Source organism: Rhodnius prolixus, unplaced genomic scaffold (assembly GCF_049639745.1).
Source record: "Rhodnius prolixus isolate KJV_2025 unplaced genomic scaffold, Rpr scaffold_16, whole genome shotgun sequence".
NCBI lineage: Eukaryota > Metazoa > Arthropoda > Insecta > Hemiptera > Reduviidae > Rhodnius > Rhodnius prolixus.
Genome location: NW_027411616.1, coordinates 2,629,625 through 2,654,776, shown reverse-complemented (window position 1 = coordinate 2,654,776; position 25,152 = coordinate 2,629,625). Strand labels below are relative to the sequence as shown.

Genomic DNA, 25,152 nt, shown 5'->3' with positions numbered 1-25,152 from the left:
TATGATATTGTGACCAACCAAAACAGTGCGAACAGTAGAATGGAATTGCTTAGATGGGTGATAATCGAGGAAGAGAGAGGGGTGCGCCCTTTCAAAGTGAGAATGTTTTGCTGCTTACTTGGAGCTCATGTATCTTGTGCTGCTGCTGAAGAATGTGGTCCTGATGCCTGATCTGCTCATGTTGTAACTTCTGTTGCAGCTCCAGTTGCTTATGTGCCTCAGAGTTCCCAAGGATCTGCTTAAAAACACCTAAGTAATTAAGTTGATTCTGCTAAGTTTCAATGTATTTCATTATATTTCTGATGTATGGTAAATGGGGATTATTGTGCAAGATAGTCTCGAGTAAGTTTACATGACTCTAACATAGTAAAAAAACAGAAATATGTCTTCAATAGGGTTTTGGAAAAGTCAGCCCAACAGAATCATCTCTTAGTACCAATTTTCAAGTTTTATCCACGCCGATTTCACCATCTTTCATTGATGTCTCCGACCTTTAAACTCCGAACACCCATTGCACCCTTAATATCTTGGTATTTCTTTTATTTCATGTATTTCTTTACATAAGTAGTTCGCTTACAGAAACAGAATAATGGAAAACACATATGTTTATTAAAACTCTCCGGTAGGACGGTTGTATTGTTTATTTTTTTCTTTTTGGCATTGGCTTTTCACCAAAACGCCATTTATAGGGATTTATCGCAAAACTGCAAGAAAAAGCGTATCTCTGAAAACCATCCAAATTTGACAATTTTTTTGAGATAAAATTCCCAAATTTTCTTTAAAATATTAATAAAATATAGCTTGTTTACAAGAGTAATTTTTTTTTCTGCTACATGGATTCCAATGGATTTCGAGAAAAAAGTGGTCAAATTGGCATTTTCAAAGATTCTTCTTCGTTTTACTTTTTTTTGTAAACTACTGGCGCCTAAACGCGTGAATCGATTTTCGGGAGTGAGATGCCATTCGATTCGGAATTTCATGTAGATGTATCTTTTGAAGATTTCGTAGCTGTACATATTAAAGAACGGAGTTTCCCCCTCGTAAACTAGACACAGATGCACAGGTATTTTACAAAATGCTAACAACAAAATTATGACGCTAAAAAATTCAAAAACTTCTTAAAAAATGCATACACCAATAAACATTAACGATTTTTTTTTTTTTTTAATATGATTTAAGCTCAAGTTAAGTGCAGCAGTGGGAGGTATACGTCGGTTTTCTTAATCTAGAGTTCACCCCACAATGTACACATATGTAATATAAAATAGATAAAGATATGCATATTTTTAGGATAGGCAATTATTGTTAAAGTTCTTTACTAATTATTTGATTATAAAACTCCTTTACAAGTACTCAGTTAACTGGACTATATTAAATTATTCGTAGTTTAGGAATGAATTACTACAACAATTAGTCATTCGTTTCTAATTGCCTGTGTAATTTGTGCTCTCGTATTTGTCTGTAAGTCGAATACAAGATTGAATTTTCTTTTCAACTTTGTGATTCAAATTACGACAGTAATAATAATAAACCATAGTAATAATAATAAAAAGAATCGAAAATAAAGGGTTTTACATGATTTGCTTAAAACAAAGTTGTCATTTGTAATGATTTTTAGTTTTTAAATACAATCATAATTCTACCCCTTATTTTCTTTAATACTTTAAAACTAGTGTCTCGTCACATCAAGTACTTGTTATTTTAGCTTCATTTTTGAACTAAATTCGATGTTGTCACATCCAATTTCCCCAATCGAAACCTCACCGGAAATCTTTAGTTGGGTGCTTCATTTAAAGTCTCCAGGAACTTAATATTTCGAACATGTACCTTTCAATATCGACGTTCGATGCGCCGATCGCTGAACATCGATGAAATTCTGTTGATAATGCAATGGCGCACTAATTGACTTCACTTATTTACTAATAGGTAATCAAATAATACAACGAAATCCTAACAATTGGGTTGTTCGCCGGAACATTGGGTGATAATTTTGGAAACAGTGCATGTCCCGCTTCTATATTAAAATAACTAATTGTGAATAAACTAATTATTGAAGTAAAACTACATTTAAACATTTCTACATGATGTCTCATTAAGAAGGAACTGTATTGTGTATGGTAGGGAGAGCCTGGAGACTGTGGGCCTTTGTCCATTATCTCCCATCGCACTATCTGACCCTCTCATCTCTTTCAATCACAAAGCTCTGTTTTATACTGCCTACACCACCCTGCTCTATGCTCCTACAATCACTGCTTTACACATATGATACTAATATACCATAGTAACCATAGTTACACACAATAACAGAAATATTAATTTTATAGTATTCATGTTATGATATCCTTCATTTTGCCTTTATCTCTAAGTTTGAACTATTCAAAGTGGCTTAATTTTAATGGCTTGTAAAATAAATTCCACAAATACTTTATGCTCTTTGCATTATTTTAGAGCATTCACCGCAATTACATGTTAATAATAAGTACAAGCTAAAAAAACATTTTTAGCCCATGTTGAGAATAGGCATGGCAAACTAGCTGAAACCTGGCATTCCTAATTAGGCTGCGAGACTGAGCACGCCTTTGAATATTTTATGAAAAAAATATTGCTTTTACCAGCTTTTCGTTTTCTCTTACCTAGTCAGGTATTGTCTATCGTTTCAGCCTCTTGCACACACTATTTAGTTAGATTAAATATAAAATCGAGTTAAATTAAATATTAAATTGAGTAAAATATGTCTTGAATGAAATATGAGGATTGTAAGTTAAATAAAAAAAATTAGGCACAAACGAAATTGTTATTGATATTTATTTTGGCGCATCGACGTCTATGTTCATTAGCGCCAAGTAATTACTCTTCTGTAATGGTCGAGCAATGCAATTTTGTAATCATCTAAAGAAGTCCACTTTTATTTAATTTTTAAACTAATTCTATAGAATTTGAATTTAAGTGCCAAAGTTAAAAACTAGTCGTGGACTTTATGCAATGCAAAACAAAGGCTGACCTGTTTTACGCTTCATCATTACAGGGTTTCTACTTTTCGATTGAATTGTGAAATTTCGCAATACGGATTTCAAATTTTCTTGGTCTTCCGTAGTAGATAGCCCCTAGTGTCACAGCTCAGAATTAGTTCTGGGTTGCTGGCTTATCCACTCACAGTAAACAGAACTAATATGTACAAAACACTGACAGTTAAGTATGTTAGTAGCTGTTATTTATCTTAATAGATTCTGTTACCACAATGTTCATATGTGATGCTGTAATCATGTATTTCTGTTTTAAAGAAAAAGAATGGTAGATAAGAAGATAGGAATGACAGAAAAAGCGTTTGTATATGCAATTTATCCTGTTACATTATAGGCGGGCGAGTGTAGTATTTATTTGTGCAAGGTTCAAAGGAGGCCGGGCTATTTATTTTCTCGACGGATACCTAGTCGCAGGACAAAGCGGAACCGCGGGACCCCTAATCAAAACACCTCGCCCCGCCAGAGACTCCTAACTTCAACTCTTCTCAACTTCCGGCCGCCGCCCACATTTATATCCAAGCTTTCTACAACTCCACACTCGTGTATTAATTCGATTTCCTGGCTGAATTCTCTCCATCTCCCTTGCTGTCCCCAGATTTTGAAATTGGTTAATGCGATGCGCAATCAGCATAACTTGAAAACACTTCTCGCCGTGCAATTAAAAATTCCAGATTCCAAACAAAGGAATAAATAAATTATTGAGAGCTTTCTTTTTCTAAAAACAAGCGCAATAATATTCAAAACGTTTCTCAAATAAACGATTTTCAGTTAGAGAAAGTAGTACAATACTACGAAATACCTTCTCACTTCACATACATTCCTTCAATATAACGCGCTAAAAACAGAACAAACGTAATCACACAGAAGAGTTTGCTTCTTTTGAAATTATGTACATACTTAACGCTAATAGTATTTCATTATTCCTTAATTATGACCCACAGTTTTTTTTTAATGATTTAAGGCGCGTCAACATCTGAGGTTATTGGCGCCCGGAGCTTTTTTCAGTGCACTGCCGGCCTCCGGACAGTGTTCTCTCGTTACAGACAACACTGTCCATCACCGGATAGTGAGCTGTAAGAAGCCCCTAGGAAGAGAAAATCTAAGGGTCAGCAGCTGGATTCGAACCCGGGACCTCCGCGTGGGAGTCCAGTATGCTAACCGCATAGCTAATCCCCTCCCTGGCACACAGTTATTTAGATATAAAACAACAATTTCACCTACTATCGTTTGATTTTAATGTATCCAAACCAACAAAAAATTGAAAAAGAAGAAAGCTTAGTTCCAATTTCAGATCTAGTCCCTAGGTCAAAATCTTCGCAAAAAATTTATGAAATAATATGAGGGAAGGTGGCTGTAATTTTTCTTCCTTTTGGATTAATGAACCAGTCGCCAAAACTGATGAACAATATTCTAAAATGAAACAACATTGTCTGGACTTCTGCGGTCCCCTGGGCCTTAGAAATTCTTCCGTTGCGTGTCTGTTGCTATTTCGCTAATTTTTACGTAATCTGGATTTTCGAATTGGTTTCAAATTCTTCTTTGTCTGCTCATCTCTCTCATCCTTACTATACGTTCCATGGCCGCCTACAATGTCACCAGTTAACTAAAGTTTGAGCAACTTACTAAGGAAGTCGAGTGGGTTGTCAATGTCTCTTACTAGGAATATAAGAAATCGAAATGGAGTATTTCTCAGGAAATTCCCTGAATCGTGGTTTTTAGAGAATGATCAGTGGTTGTTTGCGATATATCTCAAAAACGAAAAACTGCAGCAATATTAGCTTTCGATTTAGTCTGCCCAGGAGACTTGGCTGCAACTTAAAGAACTAATTTCCTCAACTTAGTACCACTTCACTTAAACGGTTTTTGAGATTCTCTCCAACAAAAGAAAGAAAAAGATTTTCCTTTAAACAAAGTATAACTAAGCAGCAAACAGAGCAAATCAATTAATTGTAATGGAACATGTAAAAATACGATCTTAAACAATTCTGCGCCAAGAGTAGACTGCCCTCTGAGAATCATGTCAATATTATGTAAAGCTTTGACTTATGTTTAAGTATTGCACACTTGCCAAGGTTTCATGATGTACCACAATCGCAATTTACACTAACCGATATTATTTTCACTATTGAAGATTTTTCCTTAAAATGCCTCCTAAGATTGATTGTCTATACATTACACTCATATAGTAAATAATTAAGGCGCCACGGTAGCCGAGCGGTTAGAGGCGAGACCTGCAAAGCTAATATGCATTGTGGTACTGGGTTCGATTCCCGGGCTAGGCCCTTGGATTTTATTTAATGGTTAATAAAAGAAATTTACAGTAAAGTATGTTTGCTAGTCGCCTCCGTCCACGACACCTAATTGGTAGTTGGGCGTTAAGCCCCGCCTGAAAAAATAGGCGATTCCTTTACTTACTACTTAACTAGTAAATAATTATTCTAGCGTATTTCTTTTTGGGGGCATTTTGAAGACTAATGGAGAGGTAAGTTGCTCTTGAAGAGTCACTTCGGTTTAATTCGCCTGACGCGAATATGTTTTATACATGTAAATTTATATGTATTATTTATTTTAGGAAATGAAGAGATTCGGTTCAATGTGCAGCTTTGCAATCTATATAGGGATAGTGAGGATTTTATTTGTTTTTAAAGTAGAACCTTGAAGGACTGTAGTAAGGGAGAGTTAGCAGATTTTTTCGTATTCCGCTAACTGCGAAAAAATGTATTTGGAAGGAAAACTGAATTTCAAAAATTGATTCGGTCGCTATACTTGCCCTTGAGAGAAATGATTGCACTCGTACATTGTAGGGAAAGTATAGAAAGTTTCTAGTTCGCTTAGACTCTCTGCTCGACGTAAGAAACGGCCCCAGCTGTCAGAAAGGTTAAGTCCTTTAGTATCCAGTATTAATTCTTAGAGAAGGATGGTTTAGATGAAGCTCTTCTGTCATGAACTGTGGAAAAAGGGGCAGAAGGAGAAAGCACTTTCCTAGCTGGCAGGTTTTAATTCCCCTTTTATTCTTGCTGATCCTTTGGTGATAATCCGCTTGTGGCGGCTTACAGATATGCAGCCGTGGAATGGGTCCATTATGGAATAAACGTAGTGTTTTGTAAGTCTGTCGGTACAAGCAGCTTGCGACAAAGAACCTACTTTCTGCAATAATAAATCACTCGCTTTTTCTTCTTACATAATCCAATTCTTTTCACACAAACCACGCCTTCTTTCTTTACCCAAAAACTACTCAAAATACACTTTGCTCCGTCCGACTGTTCGTAAAGTAAGTGCGGCCATCCTGACGAAAAGTGGTTTTCACTAGAAAAATATTTCCGCTCAAAATCTGATGCTATCATTCACACTAATTTTACTTATCACAGTTCACGTAATTAAATTGAAATACGAAAATTAAATACGTAAATTAAAAAGTAAAGTAATTGCCTATTTTTTCAGACGGGCCTTACGTCCAACTACCAATTAGGTGTCGTGGACGGAGGCGACCAGCAAACATACTTTACTGTCAATTTCTTTTATTAACCATTAAATAAAATCCAAGGCCAAGACCGGGAATCGAACCCAGTACCACAATGCATATTGGCCGTGGCGCCCAACAATCTGGGTTAATATCAAATAATATAGTTTTCTTCAACTACATTCTTAATCTAGGTGCTCTTCCAAAAATGTACATAGCATATATGTAATATAAAGTAGATAATGATATGCATATTTTTAGGACAGCCAATAAATTATTAAAGTATTTAACTGCAAGTACTCAACTAAAGGGACTACAGTAAATTACAATAAAGAAATCAATAATTATTGTTGTATAACTTACTTATTATTAACTGTGTGTTATTTGTGCTCTCGAATACTTCTGTTGGACGAATTGAAGATTCAAATTTTGATTTAAGTCCGTGATTGAAATTTAAACAGTAACTAACTCTAACTTTGTCTTTTTATATTTTTATGCGTATGTGTATGAGATTATTCAGAATAAGGGGCATAATAGAGACCAAACAGGGAAATAATTTGGAATAGAGTTAAAATATAGTGCTTATTTATTTATGAATATGTAATGTACATTTTCTCGTTATTATAACAAAAAATTATATTGAATGAAATGACCAGAATTAGGGTCTGTGACATTTAATAAATTCTAAAAAATATTAATGAAAATTTAATACAGTAAAATTACTTAATGATATCAATGAAGTACGAATGAAATGTTGGGTACTTGCTGATTTGTGTAACTTTAATCGTTTAATCAACCCTTATACTTAACATTTTAAACTGTAAGTTTTTGTTTATTTATTTATTTATTTTATTTATTGCTTATAAAGGACAATGTCCTATAGCAAGGGTTTGGTTAGACATTTCAATACACAAGAAATAATTATACAAAAAAAGAAAAATTATCATCTGGTTAACAAATCGATTTACACAAAATAAAATTGCTCTTGGCTCTTAAAAAATAATGAAGAAATAATAACAAAAAACTGAAAACTGAAAATACACTTTAATGTAATGGAGATAATAATAGGAGCTATAACTTAGGTTTATGTTAACTATTATACTGACATGCCGAATGTTGTAGTTGACAAAATTTTGAATTCTATTATTGAAATTTATTTATATACATAAACACCTGCATTTAAAACGAGATTGTCAAGTCAGAATGAAATTTCTTAAAAATAGTACTGATGAGATGTAATTGTAATATAATATGACTTGTTGTTTTGATTTGGGGTCTAATATTGTGTTCGGCCATTGCTCTCCCATATCATGAACTTTAAAATGTTGTCTGACTGACTGATAGAAGGGACATTCCACTAGAATGTGGTCGATGTTTTCTAATACTTTTAACGGACAGAGTTTGCAATTCAACTGAGGATTAATTTTGTGTGTCATGGATCTGGAGGAAATTTTTATGACGTACACCGGAAGTCCTGACTTGAGCAAACAATCTGGTGAAATGAAAAGGTATGTCGCATGATAAATAGAACGGTACAGTAACAGAAGAATTGAGGATTTTGAGGCCTGAAGGTAATCACCGTAAGTCTGTAGAATTTTAGGAATTTTCTTTTTTAGGCTGTAACCATCATTCTCATATACAATTTCTGATTGACCTATTCTGTCTAAAATGGCTTTTAGTTGTGAGACCCAATTGTATTTAGTGTTAGAATCAGAGATATTGCGTAATTTGGTAAAACATAATTTTGGATATCTGAAGTTATTCATATTGAGTAAACACACCAACCAATTTAAAGTTAATTTTAGAATGGTATAACTCACAGCTAGCTGACCCGTCTCTAACCTAATCAAGTAATTTGGACTGTTTTTGGAGAGTTGGAGATGTCTCTTATAGAAAAAAAGGGATGCCTTTTCCAGTTCCTCCGTATATCTCAGGCCCCAAACCTGAGTTCCGTACAAGAGTACACTTGAGATCAGGGCATCATTAAGTTTTCTTTTTGATTCCCACGAATTCCCACTGTAAGTTTTTGTTTTTGATTTTGTTAAAGAGATTTTTTACCTTTTGGATAGATTTTCCTTTTTGTCTATTCTGTAAGGAGTTTCATATCTGCTTTACAGATTTTCCTAACATTTGGAATAACTTTCATTATAACCTGATGTAGTGTTAAGTCGGTATTGTAACTATCACTGAGAGATCTTTTAAAAGAATGCTCACATTTGTCGTCCCCAAAGAATCCACAAAAACAATTTTCTCTGGAAAACGTTTTGATTAAAATGGGAAGATATTTGTACATGAATAGCAAAATTTCAGTACTTCTTTTTAAGAGGAGTAAGAAAAATTAAACTGCGATTACAGTACATCTTACTAAAAGAGCAAAGAGAAATTAAACATCAAATACGCACGATTGCAATACTTCCCCTTAATAACTGTAAAAGTAGGATGGCACTTTAATGTCACGCAGTAAAGCTCGAACCACTTCGTCCACAAAATCCCATTCTAATATTGTAAACATCAAGATCCACAAAAGGTATATCCACATAGAATTTTGAATGGAATGACTATTCATTCAAGTAAATCGGTTCATGCATCAATAATTTGAACGATTACAGCACTTCCCTTAGTAGGTGTAAAAGCAGGGTAGCAATTTAATGTCACATAGAGATGCTCTAACTTCCTGCCAAACATTATCAAAATCGGGCTAAGATTTACAGAATTATTAGTAATAATAATTTTGATGGGGCCCTCACATACATTGGGCTAACTCCTCTCCCATTTGATGTACAGCATCGAGACCCTCAAACACCTACATAAAATTCCGAGTCGAATGACACCTCATTCATGAAAATCGGTACTCGCGTTTAGGCGCTAGTTGTTTACAAAAAAGGTTACAACAACAAGAACAAGAAGATTTTCTGAAAATGCCGTTTTTCCTCATTTTCAGCAACTTTTTTCTCGAAATCTACCAGATCTCGGTTGTTGCAAAAAATTACAGTCCAAGGAAGGAAAGAAGTCTTTATTCAATTAAAAAAGGTACACAACATATTTCTTCAATTCTCTATATAAATACATTTTTATTATACATAAAGAAAATTTGGTAATTTTATCTTTTACAGAAAAAGAGAAAAAAATTGTCAAAGTTGGATGTTTTTCAACGTTACGCTTTTTCGTGCAGTTTTTGACGATCAACCCTTATACAACTGTTCTACCGGACAGTTTTAGCGTGCAATTAGTGAGGCTTGCTTAGATCTTCATTTGAGCAACTACTGTCTGTCAGTTTGGTTTGAACCTTCCGGAGGGTAAAGTGTGGTTCTGTGAGAGCTGTGACGTCGCCTTTCTTTCAACAGAAATACTGTGGTAAACCATCTTCTTTCGAAGATATCTTACTCGAAAAAAACAACTTGATGAAGGTCAAAAACATGTACCGATTTTTAGTAAATAAGAAAATGCCATGAATCTGCCAAGATCACATTTACTGAGGATATTATCAAGACGATGTTGCTACGGGGTTGAAACCGTAATATTGTAATTATTGAAATCAGTTTTTTAATGATATCATTCTGATGAGAAGTGCTCGCGGTGTAACGATGAGATCAGTGATCATTTTCTCCACTATCATGATCTGCTTCTTATAAACACTTCTTTATGTTTGTTAATAGTTATAAAGATTTAGAATGTTATCAGATGATGGGAAGAGTGTCTAACCACATCTGTGCCCCATCCAAGCGGCAGTGCCAGCAATACCATCTTTAGTGCAGCCTTAGCGCTTCACGTTAAACCTTTACCACCCTTAATTTTACTTTCTACAAACAAAAAATAATAAGGCAATACAGTCTGTAAATTTCTAATTTGTAGGTCAATTCGTGTGCGAGTCGAAGATTAAGAAGCAGCACTGTAACTTGCACGGACCCTATACAGAATGCTTCATGCAAGCATTGCAGAAAATGCTATGTGTTAATGTAAAATATGTAACACCGTTTTGCTCTTGATTAATCTAGCGCAATCAGATGCATTCTTATTTGCATCTCTATGCCGGAATAGATTTTGATAAGCCCTGTGCTACCATCTTAACCCAAAGGTCATGTGCAATTTTTTCGAAACGGCACGCCGCCAGAGGTGATTGAAACACTGTATATTTCAGTTTCCCTGAAATAAGTCTTCAGGAAGACAAGAATTACTTTTGCTAGAGATATTTTCCTGGTAAATCAACATTGATTTAATGGCTCAGCAGCCGTTAGAGTCGCTTCATTTGAATGTTTGTGCAGATATTGTCACCCTGCTGTTTAACGATTAAACAAACGCCATGGCACCACATTTTCTTCCCAAACAGCTTTTGCTCTAAAACTTTAGTAGGTTTTGTTATTGAATTAATTTATTTAAAAAAAGAGAAAAAAGTAAACCAGAGGTTTTTGACGAGCCTGAAGAATTGGATGTTTACTCCTCTTAAATTTAAAAAAGAAAAAAGCATCGATTTATGGTTTGTCTTGCAATACCTAAGTACCGGTCTTTCCTCAGAAATCTCATAACCCATTTCAAGGCAAACTTAAATTTAAAATCTGAATTTCATTGCATGGTTGCGACAAGTGGAGACGATCTTTAGCCGATTGTAACAAGGAATCCAACCGCATTTTATTGCGTATGTTTCAACTTGAATGAATATGAAAAGACTTGCTTTGACGCCGTTAGAAATAAATGATAGAAATCAGCAATATTTGAACTTAAAACTGTACTACAAATAATTTTTATTAATGAAGTAATTATTTTATACAAAAGGGATAATGAATTCAATTTTGATAGACTGATATGGTTTTTAATTAAATTACGAACCTCTCGAAAATGTTACGCGGGCCAACCACCTGCCTGCGTTCTCTTTCTGCGTTCTTAAAAATAAAAATTCCCCAAAAACCAATATAAAGAGCTTTTCTAAGAACTTTTTAAAATAAAGTGTTGCCTGTGGTTCAAAAGGGCTTCACATCCAACTACCAATTAGGTGTAATGAATGGGTGTCACTAGCAAATGTACTTAACAATGAATTCCTTTTATTAACCACTGAGTAAAATCTAAGAATAGAATCGAACCCAGTACACCACAATACATCTTAGCGCTCGGCTAACGTGGCGCCTAAATAAAAATGGTTTAAACGCGTAGGATAGTAATCATATGACGTCTTAAATTAGAGAAGGGTTTTTATTCAACTGATCAACAACCTCACTTTAGTCAAAGAGGCCGAATTAATACACTAGTAACGATTTCCGTAGGAAGTACATCGCCACGAGTTGGTGTTGAATTACTTCTTAGTTGCAGAAAACGCACATTACACTTTTTTAAGTTTGTCTTTACCAGCTAGCCTCAACATTTTGCGCTAATTCCACATCTCGCCACATATTACGATTCTTTTGCGTATCTCTGATCGGATTTTCTAGAAAAGTGGCAATACATTCTGTTGGTGGCTGGTGCGGAGTAAGTACTATTATAATTTTACAACAATCGCTGATCAAAGAAAGTCTGCTTTCCTATTTCGTTGACTGTGCAGAGCATTGAGTTTAGAATACTAGAATAACTTCAGTGTTTAGAAATTTAAAAGTAAAGAATAGAATTAATTGCTAAGATATTTTTAAATAAATATTTTTACTACTTTCTATATTCTATTTCCAATAGTTTCCATACTGGCAGTGGTAGACATTCTTGCGGTTGATTAGTTGCTACCACTACACTAGTACGAGTAAGTTTCGGCAACTGATTCAACTTTAGGAGGAGTATTTCCAGAAAAATATCTTTTACCACAGCGCGAAGTTAGTCACAGCATCCTGATGTTGGAACAGTAAGTAAGAAGGTTACAGAACAGGTGGTCTAAACTTTTATATGCATATTATCTAAAAGTTATTGCTAAATAATAATTTAAATTTAATAATACTGATTGGACAATTTTTTAATATTGTATAACATTAGATTATTTTGTTTGTGCGATTAAAGCTTACTAATTAGTGCAGGAAGTAGTGATAAAGCCTTATTCACTCAATTGAGTATCAGGCCCATTACTAGTGACTGCAGAATGTTACCAATAATGTTTCTGTAACAACATTAAACAAGTTTGTATACTTGTTTTATACTTTTCGTATAGTAATAGAAAAATGTTGGTAATAATGAGATAAAATGGTTTAATGAATTGCTGAATATGTGTAATGTGGCGGTTCACATATTGATAAACGACGCTACATATCAATCACGGTGGCAGACAAGGACTGCCTCTCGTGCAACCACCAATTTATATTAATGAGCTGTTTGTAATTTTCACTATCCATCACAGTCTTGTAAGCAGCCAAACAACCTAAGGGTTACATATTCCCATATGTTTGGGTGTGCTGACACAAACTACTTCTCCGTTTCCTAGCCCCTAACGCAAACTTTCTCTCTCTGTGTAATGACTGCGTCTGTTTGTAAACTTTTTCTTAAATAATAACTTTTTAACTGTTTTGTAAAGTGCAAGAGCGAAGGGAGAATGGAAGCGTGGAAGCTGCAATGCGGAAGCTGGGACAGCGCGCCGCAGCCAGCAGGAGAAACTAAGAGGAGATGACTAGGGTGAGTTCTTCCAGCAAGGGGTTGGTTGCTGAGCACTCCCAGCAATTCTTACAGGGAATTGATGGATTCACTCCTTGTCCTTGAGCAGTTTCCTTGCCCCTGCACACTCTTGGTACATCATTCTGAGAGAGAGCGCTACTTCCTTTTCCCAGAAATCTTAATGGCTAATTATTACGAGTCTTATGTCTTATCATGAGGTAAAATCCTTCAATTGACAACTCATCGCTCCATCAGACCAATCCCTGCAATTTCAACTTACATCATGTTCTAGATTACCAGCAACTTGATTGGTGTTACATCATATACCTGCAGAGAAACCTTGTTTTGTCGGAGAAAGCTAAAAAAAACTATTATAACTATATTTTTCAGAAATATTAACGATAAAAGCTGATTCACAGTTTTTGAAAAATAAATCTTGGAAAAAGTAAGTGGAATGCTCCTGAATAGCGTAAAAGGAAACTGAAGACTGGAGAAAATAAAATTATTACGTATTAGAGCATCATTTGTTACAATGTCTCAGTTACATTCATTGTTCAAGCTGAAACTATGAGCTCATCTTGAGACAAGTAAAGCATGCTTTTCTAGATTATATAATTGTAGCAGAGATGTTTATTGTATTCGGGTCGGCATGAACAGAGGTAGAATAATCAATTTGGTGTAGAGAATTCGATTTGACTTATGATTCCATTTCGCACTACGCTTTCTGACTCATTCGAGTAGATGTAATGTCTGCCGACAGAGACTCATATGTTGTGTTAAGAGTTGACAATGAATCGTGGCTAACTCCTGCAGATATAATTAGGTATATCGGACGTTAATTTGCCTCAAATGCTGTTGGTGGAGCGTGACATTGGTTGTTCGTTAGTTCCAGAGCATTGGCAGCCTTCTCTAACGCTCGAAATAGGTCCTAGAGCCTTTAGAATCCAAAACTCGATCAAATATAACTTTTTTTAATGTAATTTTTTGATAATGGAGCACGATTTTTTGAGAAAGGCAATTTACCTTTTTATGTGCTCACCGAGATGAATTTCTCTTCCTACAACTCTCGAGCTTCTAACTTTATCTTTTTTAAGTTGCGAGTTACAAAATAAATAACTATTAAACTGAACATTGCACCGAAAAGACACCAGATCGCTCTAAAAAAATTCTTAGACTAATTGTCCAAATAAATGTTATTTGGACGTTTAAAGAGAAGAGGCGTTTTTGAGAAAAACATCTCAGAAGTATGAAAAATCCATTGAGTATGTAGTTATACCGGTCGTGCCTCCTAACACCGAATAATATTATGTTCATCTCTTCTTTATAACGAATAAGACACAGAACCGTTGTTTAATTTGAAAAAAATTGTCTACCGAGAGAGCCATTACTTCTCATGGAAAGCGTGCTTGGTGGAGATTTTAAAAACTAAACGGCCAATTATAAAATGGTAATCGAAGGGACAGTCGTATGAGCATGGTTCTATGGTCTTTTCTAGTATTATGCACACAAATGTAAGGTTTTAATGACAATTATGATACAATTAGGAAGTAGTGAATTACTACTTATTAAGTATAAGAAGGCATATTGTTATGAAACAATAAGTTTCAGTTCGTATGGATTAGCGATGAATGCTAGATGAAAGTGAGGCATAGATTTTTCTAAAGAATACCACCCATACACAACATTGTCATGCTTGAAAAATGATGTTGACCATACTATTGTAGTTGCAACCCTGTGATCGAGGCAAGTGGGAGACCCCCTTTTCTCCGGACAATAGGGGTAGACAAACATGAGGGGTGTATGTGGACAAAGCATCAGATCATGCACGTGTTGGTGTGTTTTGCTTTTATACAGGAGTATAGTAGCAACTCGAGCAGCCGCAAGCCAGCGGCTCGGTTAACCAACCAAATATTCACCCATCTCCCCTAAAACCAAATAACCTGTTTGTATAAATATATCAATATTTAAATTGTGTACATTAGGAATATTAGATGACAAAGAGGCCTAGAGTGATTATAGTTCTGAAATCGTTTGATGCCGTCCTAGTTTAGAGTGCCGGGACATGGGGGTGCTGTCGCAAAGTAAATAAGGTTTATGATTTCTTGTGGTGCTCTCTGGAGACAATCTGGCATCCTAACAAAACAAACTTCAACATTAATTTATGGTAGAAATAAAGAAAATGTGGAATTTTATATCAATTCATATCAAGCTGATCTCAATTTTATTTATTTTTTTTCAGATTTGAATACTGTTTTATTTGTTGAAACAGGCATTCTGGGATTCTGAGGAACGAATATGCTGTTGAGGAAGTAAGCAAGTGAACTTCGTTGGCAATATTGACTCCTCAACTTGCTATCCTTGAATCTTACTCTCGTTGTACTGCCTCGTGTATGGCAGAATCATAGTGGGAACCGAATTATCTTCTTCAAACTGGTGATGGAACCAAACGATCGGGAACTTTAAAAAATACGACAGACTAAATCAAGGATGTTAACTAGCATTGCTGACCCAACCACTGCTGCGAATGTTTGAGCCATATTCAATTCTTACCAAAATTATACGTTTCTACAACCTACCTCGAATATTACCATTTAACATAAACTTAAAGAAAAACCTGGTGATTTTACAAAACAATCGCGTTCTCAATACTTGGTGGTTTAGTAGATGAATTCTTCTCAGAAAAGGAAATCAAGCTCCATGAAGTGGATCTATGAGAGAAGCAAGAGCTGGATCCGAATCTAGGTCTTCCCTCTGTTAAAACAGCTCCTAAAAAATGCTTTAGCAATCCCTTCAATGTTCTTATTCCAGACAGAGAGTATCTGTATCCCCAGGCTACCCTATGTGGTGCACTGTCCTGTGACTGGGGTGTATGTTGTGCCAATGTATTTCGGTAAGCCAAGAAGGCTGGCTACATACTGTCTGATGGAGCCAGATATGATATACCTTTGTGCTGCCGATATTATAAGATGGCGAATCCCACAGCCGTCATCTTCTCGGATAACCTGGCGGCCTTACACACTATCAGATCTTATGAAATCTTCTTTACGCTGTGTGCGACTGTTTAGAAATCTTAATGAAAAGTGGTATTCTCGTCAGGCGCCTTGTCCTTTGGGATATAACGGCAAAGAGGCGGAAGATTCAGGAGGGGTTCTGCTTAGTTTTCAAGGGACCCGAACCCATTGTGGCATTGCACAATGCCTCGCTAGTTGAGGGGAGTCCCTGGCCAAAAGCGGGTGAACGAGTGTAACAACAGATACTCACCCAAAAACAGTGCGGCAGGACCATAAAATAGCCGGGAAGTCATTCAGATGATCGTAGGCCTCTTTTTTTCCGGCGCATCGACGACTATGGTCATTAGCGCCCCGTAGGCCTCTTATCAGATTAAAGAAATACACGCATCATATGGGTTTGGCAGAATCCTCTGCCTGTGTAGGATATCCATCCTGTGTAGGTCAGGACGAACGGCGCTGGTTCGGCTCTTCGGATACGAAAACTCCACGCCCTCATCAGGCTTGTGGGTGCCGCAACAAAGTCTTTGGTTTGCTCAACATGCTTTTTGGTCAACCTTCGTAGAATCTATTCTAACGAACATACATATAGTAACCCTAAAATCTTCACCTAAAGGAGAAGCTCTTTTCCACTAACCTTCGTTAGCCTCAGGTCATCTTGTATTTGGTATTAATCTTATGGGCAGCTTCCTCCAATTCTTGCAACATTCTGAAAAGAGCAGGCTTCGACATACGCATACATGTTTGTAAGATTTGTTTTATGTTTTATTGTGCCTTCGGATTTGTTCGTTTGGATGGACCGAGCTACTTTGCCAAAACTTATTGAATACAACCCGACAGGTGTACTGAACTTTGACCTTGCATTTTGTCTTTTAGATAAGCCTAATCATTTTCTTATGGAAGTAAATCCTTGGTACTCAGCATTCAGAAGTTTTCTACTGCTGCAAAAAACTGCTCAAACGTGTACAGAGCCGAACACAATTCCAGTACAAAACAAAATCGTAACACTTGGCGGTGCATCTGAAAGTAAGAACGTAATCGCAATGTTCAAGGAAGAATTATTTGTTTTTATGGGATGCTCACAAACTAGGTCCTACAGAATGACCTTCAAATTCAGCATCACCATGTGTTCTGACAGGTCTTTATTTTAAAATAGAATATTTGTCAAAAGATGTAAAGCAGACATTAGTGCTAGATGAATGAAATGGCCAAAAATAACATATTGAAGAAGAACCCGCACGCTCTACAAGATGTGTCTGAAATATTCACTGTCTGCATTCTTAATATCTAGTTCCTCCCTTTTGTATCTTAATTCTGGTTCAAAGAATTTAAATATTATTTGTTAAGAATATACGTCTTACACATAATTCTTCCCTCCTCTTCTAGGAAATCCATATTCTTCATCCCCAGTTATTATATATTTGATCAATGGCGACCCTTCCTAATCTTCTTTCTCTTACTAGGCGAGAGGCAGTATGGCGATCGAGTGGAACTCTCCACTTCCACTTTCCACCGGAAACATTTTTTATGAAATCAGCTGTTTTTCAATTCTGGGTAGTGTGTGTGTATTTCTGTCTTCTCTGTATTTCTTTCTTAGTAAAAGAAAGCAAAAATAGAACCAACATTATTTATTTGAGGCCAATAACAAAGAATATACAAAATTAATAATCAAGTAGTTGCAATTCATCAAACTAAAATAAGTAGAGGGGTTCCAAATCTACAAAGGGATAAAAAAGTGTAAAAAATGTTACATCCACAAGGTTTAATATAAGAATATGAAAATGATTGGGATACCACCTAGACATTGTTGTTAATAAGAGACAAATAAATATGAATTTTTGATGATATTTTAGATCATTTTCTGCAACGTTTTCGTTATATCATTATACATTATCCTTCTTTACATTATCATTATGATTATCATTCTTTATTAAATACCTGAGCAAAAATTAAAAAGAAAAAAAAAGTATGCCTTGGCTTATCCGTCAAACGAGGAAAAGACGTAAAACTAGCTGAAATAAATTGTTCTTGATACTTTGTATGGTAAAATACAAAGAAATACTTAAGTGTTTGCAAAATAAACATTTGTGCAACCACAAAGGGTAATGTTGCCAAAAGCGCAAAGAAGTAAAACAAGAAAATTTAGTTGCAGTCTATAATATTTTGCTGAGTGAAAAGTAAATTTGAAGATTGTTGACAGTAATATGTACATAACACAGCTCCGTACAATATACCAATGCACTACAACAATGCGCCTCGTAAATGCTTTGTTTGGCGGCCCAATAAACTCTTTAATACAAAATCACGGCAGCCCTATTATGATTGTTGTTTGCTTTTTCCAATTGATAACGAGGGGGTATTCGAAAAAGTGGAAGTAAAAGTAAAGTAAAGTAATCGCCTATTTTTTCAGGCGGGGCTTAACGTCCAACTATCATTTACTAGGTGTCGTGGACGGAGGCGACTAGCAAACGTATTTCTCATTTAACCATTAAATAAAATCCAAGGTCAAGACTGGGAATCGAACCCAGTACCACAATGCATATTAGCTTTACAGGTCACGCCTCTAACCGCTCGGCTACCGTGGCGACTAAATGGAAGTAATTTGAAATAAGTTAATTTATTCACAAAACAAGTTATTAGGAGTGTCTGGAAATAAAATGTGAACTCATTGTGAAATACCTAACTTTAATCTTTCCTTCTTCTTTGTTTTATTGATTAGGAAGGCAGGAAATCCCATACGAATGATGGCAAACTGCAATGATGAGGATTCTCATATTTTATTCGGTTAATCCGACAGAATTGTTATCCAACATGAATTCAGATTAATTTCTGAATGCTAGCCTTAACGTGCGATCGTTACATATATTTAACGGAAACTTATATTAGAAGTTAACTTAGAATTTTAGTATCAGCAGAGCGCTACTACACCTAATGGCTGGTGTTGGCGGCCGGCGCAGAAATTCAAAATTTTACACCAGCTTGAAAGCCAACATCAGGCAACACAACTAGACTACCACGATCGCATTGTAGCTACTTTTAGAATGCCAAAAAAGCAATAAGCAGACCATAAAATCAATTGTCTGTTATAAAATGATTTATTGGCGCTTTGTTCAATATTATTGAATATCACAGGAAAATAGGAATTAGGTTATTGAATATTAATGACATTGTAATATTTGCCGTTTTGCAAATAATTCAAAACTTCGCGACACAATTCACTACATTGTACTTTAGAAATATATAAATAATTGGAAATTGAATTCGTGCTTACGTTCGTATCAATAACGCCAGGCCGAGCGTGCAAACTTTGCCAAAGAAAAATGACTAGTCTTCGGTTACATCCTCATACAACAATATCTCTAAGAAACTTCTGAATGACTGTTCTCTTTTTCTGCCCCCTTTTTAAATTCTTATTATTTCTTGACATTTTTGTTTTATTTACACCAGAGTTGCCTGAAACATCAAACCAATAACATTTCTTTTAATATAACCTCAAAGAAAATTGTGCATGTTCATCCCAGCGAACTACTTACAATGAGGTCAATTTCATTATTCTATTATTTGTTGCTTGGTGCGAATAAATACATGTATGATAAAATAGTGTACATTCTGTAGTGGTTAAATAACTATTGGGTGCGAATCGCTAGTTCTGCAGCAACCTTGTCAACTAAAATTTTATTAATTGCCTAGTGAGTCTACAACATATTTTGTTTAAAATTTAAGTTTTATAGATAAAGGCCTAGAAGAAGCGAGATGAGCAATTTAGGTGAGATATGTATGCCGGATGTATGTTGGTTCACATTTCTGGCGTTAATATAATTGAGTGAAGTGATACAAAAATATTATTGGGCAGCGTGTAGCTATGAATGGGAGGCTAGCTCTATGAATTGGAGTCGTGCCTATACACATATATATATACATTACAGAGAGAGGGGCCGTTACCTTTGGCAGCTCTTCGCTGGACTCGCGCACTAACTAATATTCTTACTTTCTTTCTACAAACTTTATCAATAAATATTTGGCGGACAAGGTTTTATATACAAGCGTGTACTCTGGTGTCGACGTATACGTGAATTTGGATCCGAAATATGCAATTATTACCTAAAACTTTTGGTTCCTTACATTTAGCTCGTCTACAGTTTTCAAATGCACAATTACCTGGATTTAATTGTGCATGCAATAACACTTATTTTAAAACCCACGTTCTCTTGAAAAAATAACTCGACCTCGCATATCAAATTTTCTACAACTATACACGTAGAATAAAGTTTCAGCAAAAATGAATTTAAGGAGAAAACATGAGAGAACTGGACTTGGCCCGATGAGAAACGTACCCTTCACATTGTGCAAATACGAAAGCAATTCTCTTTGATTATGTAACCTTATTAATTCGTTTGCAGTAAATTATAAATGATCAATAAGGCAAAGTAAACCATCGGCACTAGGCCAATTAACAGAGTTGAGTGTAATCGTTAAGTAACAGCAGTTTACAACGAATTGTGGTGAACTACTTCATAAGAAAACAACTCAACAAAAGCCTCTAATAGCTTAATTTGTACCGAAGTCAATGAAGCTCACAAGTAGCCGTCTGCGTAGTGCTGCTGTCTCGTGAGCAGTTATTTGCTGTACATAGAAACATTGTCTTGCTGTGGTGTTAAAGTAACACACATCACTCTTCTGCATCCTCCGTTTATAGAACGGAGCATAACCTGTTGACGCACCACTACTCTTGATGTGGCGCTGTTCGACAGCCATTAGTGCGGTACACTAACATAGAGTCGGTCTGCTTAGCACGAGCAATCGTTACTATTCTGGACAAAGATAGCCCACAAACGATGCGTGTCACCTAAAATTTCTCGGCTCGTCATTGGGTTCGTCATCGTTGCTGCAGACTGTTTCTGATGTATCTTTCCTTCTCTTACTTCCCTTACTAGGTGGTAGGCGATCGAGTCAAATTCTCCATTTTGAGTTTCCATCAAAATAAGGTTAAACTGCAACCTGAATTCCAATTTTGTAGAAAATTCGCTGATATGAAATGTCTTTCAAAAAATAAATTTTTGCCATTTTTTAACGTAAACCTATATAATATTGCAGGCCAACTGCTAGTTGCTACAAATTGTAAATGTCAAGAACATTTAATCACATAAGAAAAAGTTGTACACCATTGGATTCAATTTTTATATTTATTTAACATGAGAAATTCTTTCTTTAAACCGTTCTTTGGCACCTGGATCCTCGGCGATTAATTATTTTAATATGAGAACTTTTTTTTGAACGTGTTTTTGCTCTTTTATTGCAAATTGTTCCCTCACTGGACAGGATTAGATTAATATTGGTCGGATCTGCTGGGTATATAATAACTTTCTTTTTTTTCATTTTCATTTTTTGATGAAACGGTGTTTTCTGATAAGTTAAGAAATTATATATATTTTTTAATAATCCAGGTATGTGAAAATTTTTAAAAGGTCACACACAAAGGGATACGAGAAGGAAAAGAAAGGTAAGAATGTAGAAGGAAGTTTGGCGACCAAGAAGAACTACGTGAGTTGTAGTCTAGATGGGGGCTGAAGGAACACGTTTCAGAGAGAGGATGACAGACATGGACAGAGAAACCTTCCTTGGCTTTCCACAAAGAACAAACAGAAAATTAACATTGAAAACAACATAGGGGTGGATTTTATATTCAGAAGATGTTGGGAGGTTTGTGAGAAGAAAGAGAGTGGTACAGCGCTCGGATATGTGCTGTTCACTGAGGTATTCCAACTCTTATCATCATGTCAAAGCTTTGTGCGCGCCGTCTCTCAACTATCTCCCTACTCCTGTATCTATCTCACCATCGGTTCGTCATATTTTTCATTCACAATTTCTAAACCTTATGAAAAAACTGCAAACTTAAAATTTACTATTCTGTCAAGGATTTTCCCGAATTGATTCCAAATAACAAACAGATGTACATGTTAACTGCATTGATTGAGGAGAATGTGAACGTTAGTTAGGTATCTCCGGATACTCTGGATTACTCCGTTAAGTATGGAATGGATTTTGTACTTTGAAATGTTTTCCTTTAAGTGGTATAGTTAGGTATACTTGTCAAGCCAAATCAATTGCGACCTTGAAGAATCTGGTGTCCCTGACGAGTGAATATTGATTGGTTCTCTCTTTGGGCATTGCACTTATAGGAGATATCTGTACATCTCTTATGGAACAGTGTTGTGGTTTTTGCGAGGTAGCGCAAGATTCAGCCGTTTATCTCACAACGAAGAGTTTGAATTTAAAGAGGCTCTTTGGTGAATTAGGTTGACGTTCAAGGAGTGTACGAGAAGGATGTTCGGGTTAAGGCTGTTGTCCGATTGTTCGCAGAGATGAGCTACCTTAGGTGGTACTGGTGCTGCTCCTAGACTATTGGGATTGCTACATAGACCCTTAAAGGCCTTAGTTAACATAGCGCTAGGGAGTAAGAGTTTCTTGAATGTCGAACCCCTTTCTTCACAGCATCTCCCTAGACAGATACAAGGCGTTAAGCAATTTGAATTGAAGAACAGGCTGGCAGTGGCGGACTTTGACGAAAACGGAGCCGCCAAACAACTCTTGAAGTATGCAGCCTCTCCTAGTCAGTCTCGGCTTGTGCAGATTTTTGACCTCATCAGAGAGCCAAATGTCGGGCGTTGAAAAAATATCAACCCTCACGGGGCGGAAAGGTATTTAGAATTTACGAGAGCGGTCATCCTAATCTAACAGCTCCCGGGAAGAGATGCATGTTAGCCCAAGGAGATTATACCTGTCTGCCGGCTTCCTTTAATTTGTAGAAATTTCCCGGAGCTATTCAAATGCGAGAGCCATTTCCGGAACATCTGGGCAAGCGTGCGTGTCCCCATCTTCTTGGAGAACCTCGTTAGTTTGTTCCTAGGACTCCACTTACAACTATCAATTCTAAACGTCATTTCTACTCGCGGGATTCTAACTGGGGATCTCCCATTTACAAAACCACGCTTATAACCTCTAAACCAACGTCCACCCTAAATGTATAAATGTTTTGGGCAGACTATTCTAGCCATTGTGCAGAAAAACTCCAAATGTGCAGAATATATTAAAAAAAAAAATTACCCGCTACATGTGGTTAGGAGGAAATACTATTTATAAAATAAGTTTCAGAGTTTTATAGAAGTTATAAAATGCCGCAATATTGGAATTCAAGAATGTGACTGAAGAAAATTCGAATGATTTAAACAGTAATAAATACGTCGTGTGAGTAATCACCAAAATTTATTTTCTGACACATCACCTTTCAAATTCATGATTTATGGTCACTAATCATCATGAACTAAAGTGCTATTAAATTATTTTAAAGGGAGCTCATCATGGGTCTAAAATAATTGGTTTGAGTAGAATGAAATCTAAACTATATGTTTCTTTGGGTGGCTGGTAGTGGAGATTCCTTTAGCTGAAATCTCTAGGGGCCCGGGCCAATAATGACTCAGACAGGCGCTGTCGTCAGACTGTGGCAAGTCGCCTGCAGCAAATGCGAACTGACACCCAATCAAAATCAGACTAAGGCAATCATCACCGGAATAACGCTCTGTAGCACTCCTGTCTCAACACACACTCTACATTAGACTTCTTGCTCTTCTAACCCTTACTGCAGTAACAGTGGTCAATGTTTGAATCACGCGTTCAAAATTTATAATTCTAGTATTTTTTAATATCATATTAGTCTGCAAAATATTCACCCTACCATTATTGGAACTGAGTGCTATTGGGCGTTTTTCTTGATAATTTCCAGGTATATACCACTATTTTAAAAGTGCTAGTTCTTAGCAAATCAAGAAGAGGTTTATATAAAATTTTATGGCAAATGTTGTGTAGAATCACTTCCTTTCCTACGGCCAATTTAACATGGTATACCCTGAATATAAACAGCAAACAGTAAAATATCAAAAGATTTGGGAAATAAGAAGTGGAGAGTAGTAAGAGCAGACGTTATGTCCTCAGGGCTAATAAGGATCCTGCAGGCTGTGACATGTGAGCAATCAGAGGTCCCAGGTCACGTAGTCCATAGGCAAGCAGTCTGGCCGTAACAGCCCATTATGTGGAGTTCAGGGGGACATCACCCTACATTGTGTCCGCTCAGAGGAAGACCTTCACGAAGGCTGGATCACACTCCTGAGAAACCCCTTGCAATACTAGCCCATCCATAGTTCGCCACATTATCGCCACTTATTCTCTCCTTCTTCACAAATTCATTCAAATCTTAGTGGAATCATTGCAGGTAACAATTTAATCACATCTCAAGTAACTAACTAAACTTCTGTCTTCTCATTCGCTTCTAACGCTTTCTCGCGTTACGCTGCATTCGATTTCCACGGCAAATTCACTTTGCAGCTTGTAAGGAGTAGTTTGCATGAATGTGTGAATGACTAAGCATATTTCTACCGTACTCAACAAATTATAATTATTATTAATTTATATTTGCCATTAAGGTTGAAGCCTTATAGAAACAGAGTGAAATATTTACATGAGCGATATATTAATAAAATTAAATATCATTCTCGAAAAATTAAATTAAAAAATAAGGAGCTAATTACTACAGAGATGGAGGAGACAAGCTCTTCCAGGCGACTTCAGAGAATTTAGGCTAGCAATGAGAGCGTGAACACTCCATAGACTACATCAGTTTCTGTATAGCAATAAAATGTTAACTTTAAAGATGTATTAGTTTTGGAGGTAATGACAGATAAACGTTTCATAGTTCAAAACATAGCTTAAATTTAATTCTCAATAATAATAATAATAATAATAATTAAGTGTTTTATTTTGAAGTAATATGTACATAATCTTACAAACAGCAAAACATATTTACACAAAAGCATGGACAGCAGTCCATCTGCTTGACCAAATTCTATTTAAAAGTTTACAATATAAAATAGCAGCCAGAACTTATCGCATAATTTACATTACATTCTAATATACACTAAGTGTTATATTCCTGTATGAGGAAACTTCTGTACTTCCATGCTCTCATGTGATAATTATATAGTTTATCCCAGTCGCTTCCATTTAAATATTCTATACACTCTGATTCAGATAGTGCTTTCTTTCCTAACCATCT

At 35.9% G+C, this 25,152-nt stretch overlaps 1 protein-coding gene across 12 annotated transcripts in view; it reads right to left on the bottom strand.

Annotated features, from left to right (window-relative positions):
* The window catches only part of Sox102F (transcription factor Sox102F), a 411,141-nt gene that overhangs the window by 15,115 nt on the left and 370,874 nt on the right, over positions 1-25,152 (bottom strand). For all 12 annotated transcript variants that reach the window (XM_074134517.1, XM_074134527.1, XM_074134518.1 and 9 more), the window contains one exon: positions 119-235. In XM_074134517.1, coding sequence (XP_073990618.1) covers positions 119-235 — 117 coding nt within the window. The remainder of the gene's footprint in view (positions 1-118; positions 236-25,152) is intronic.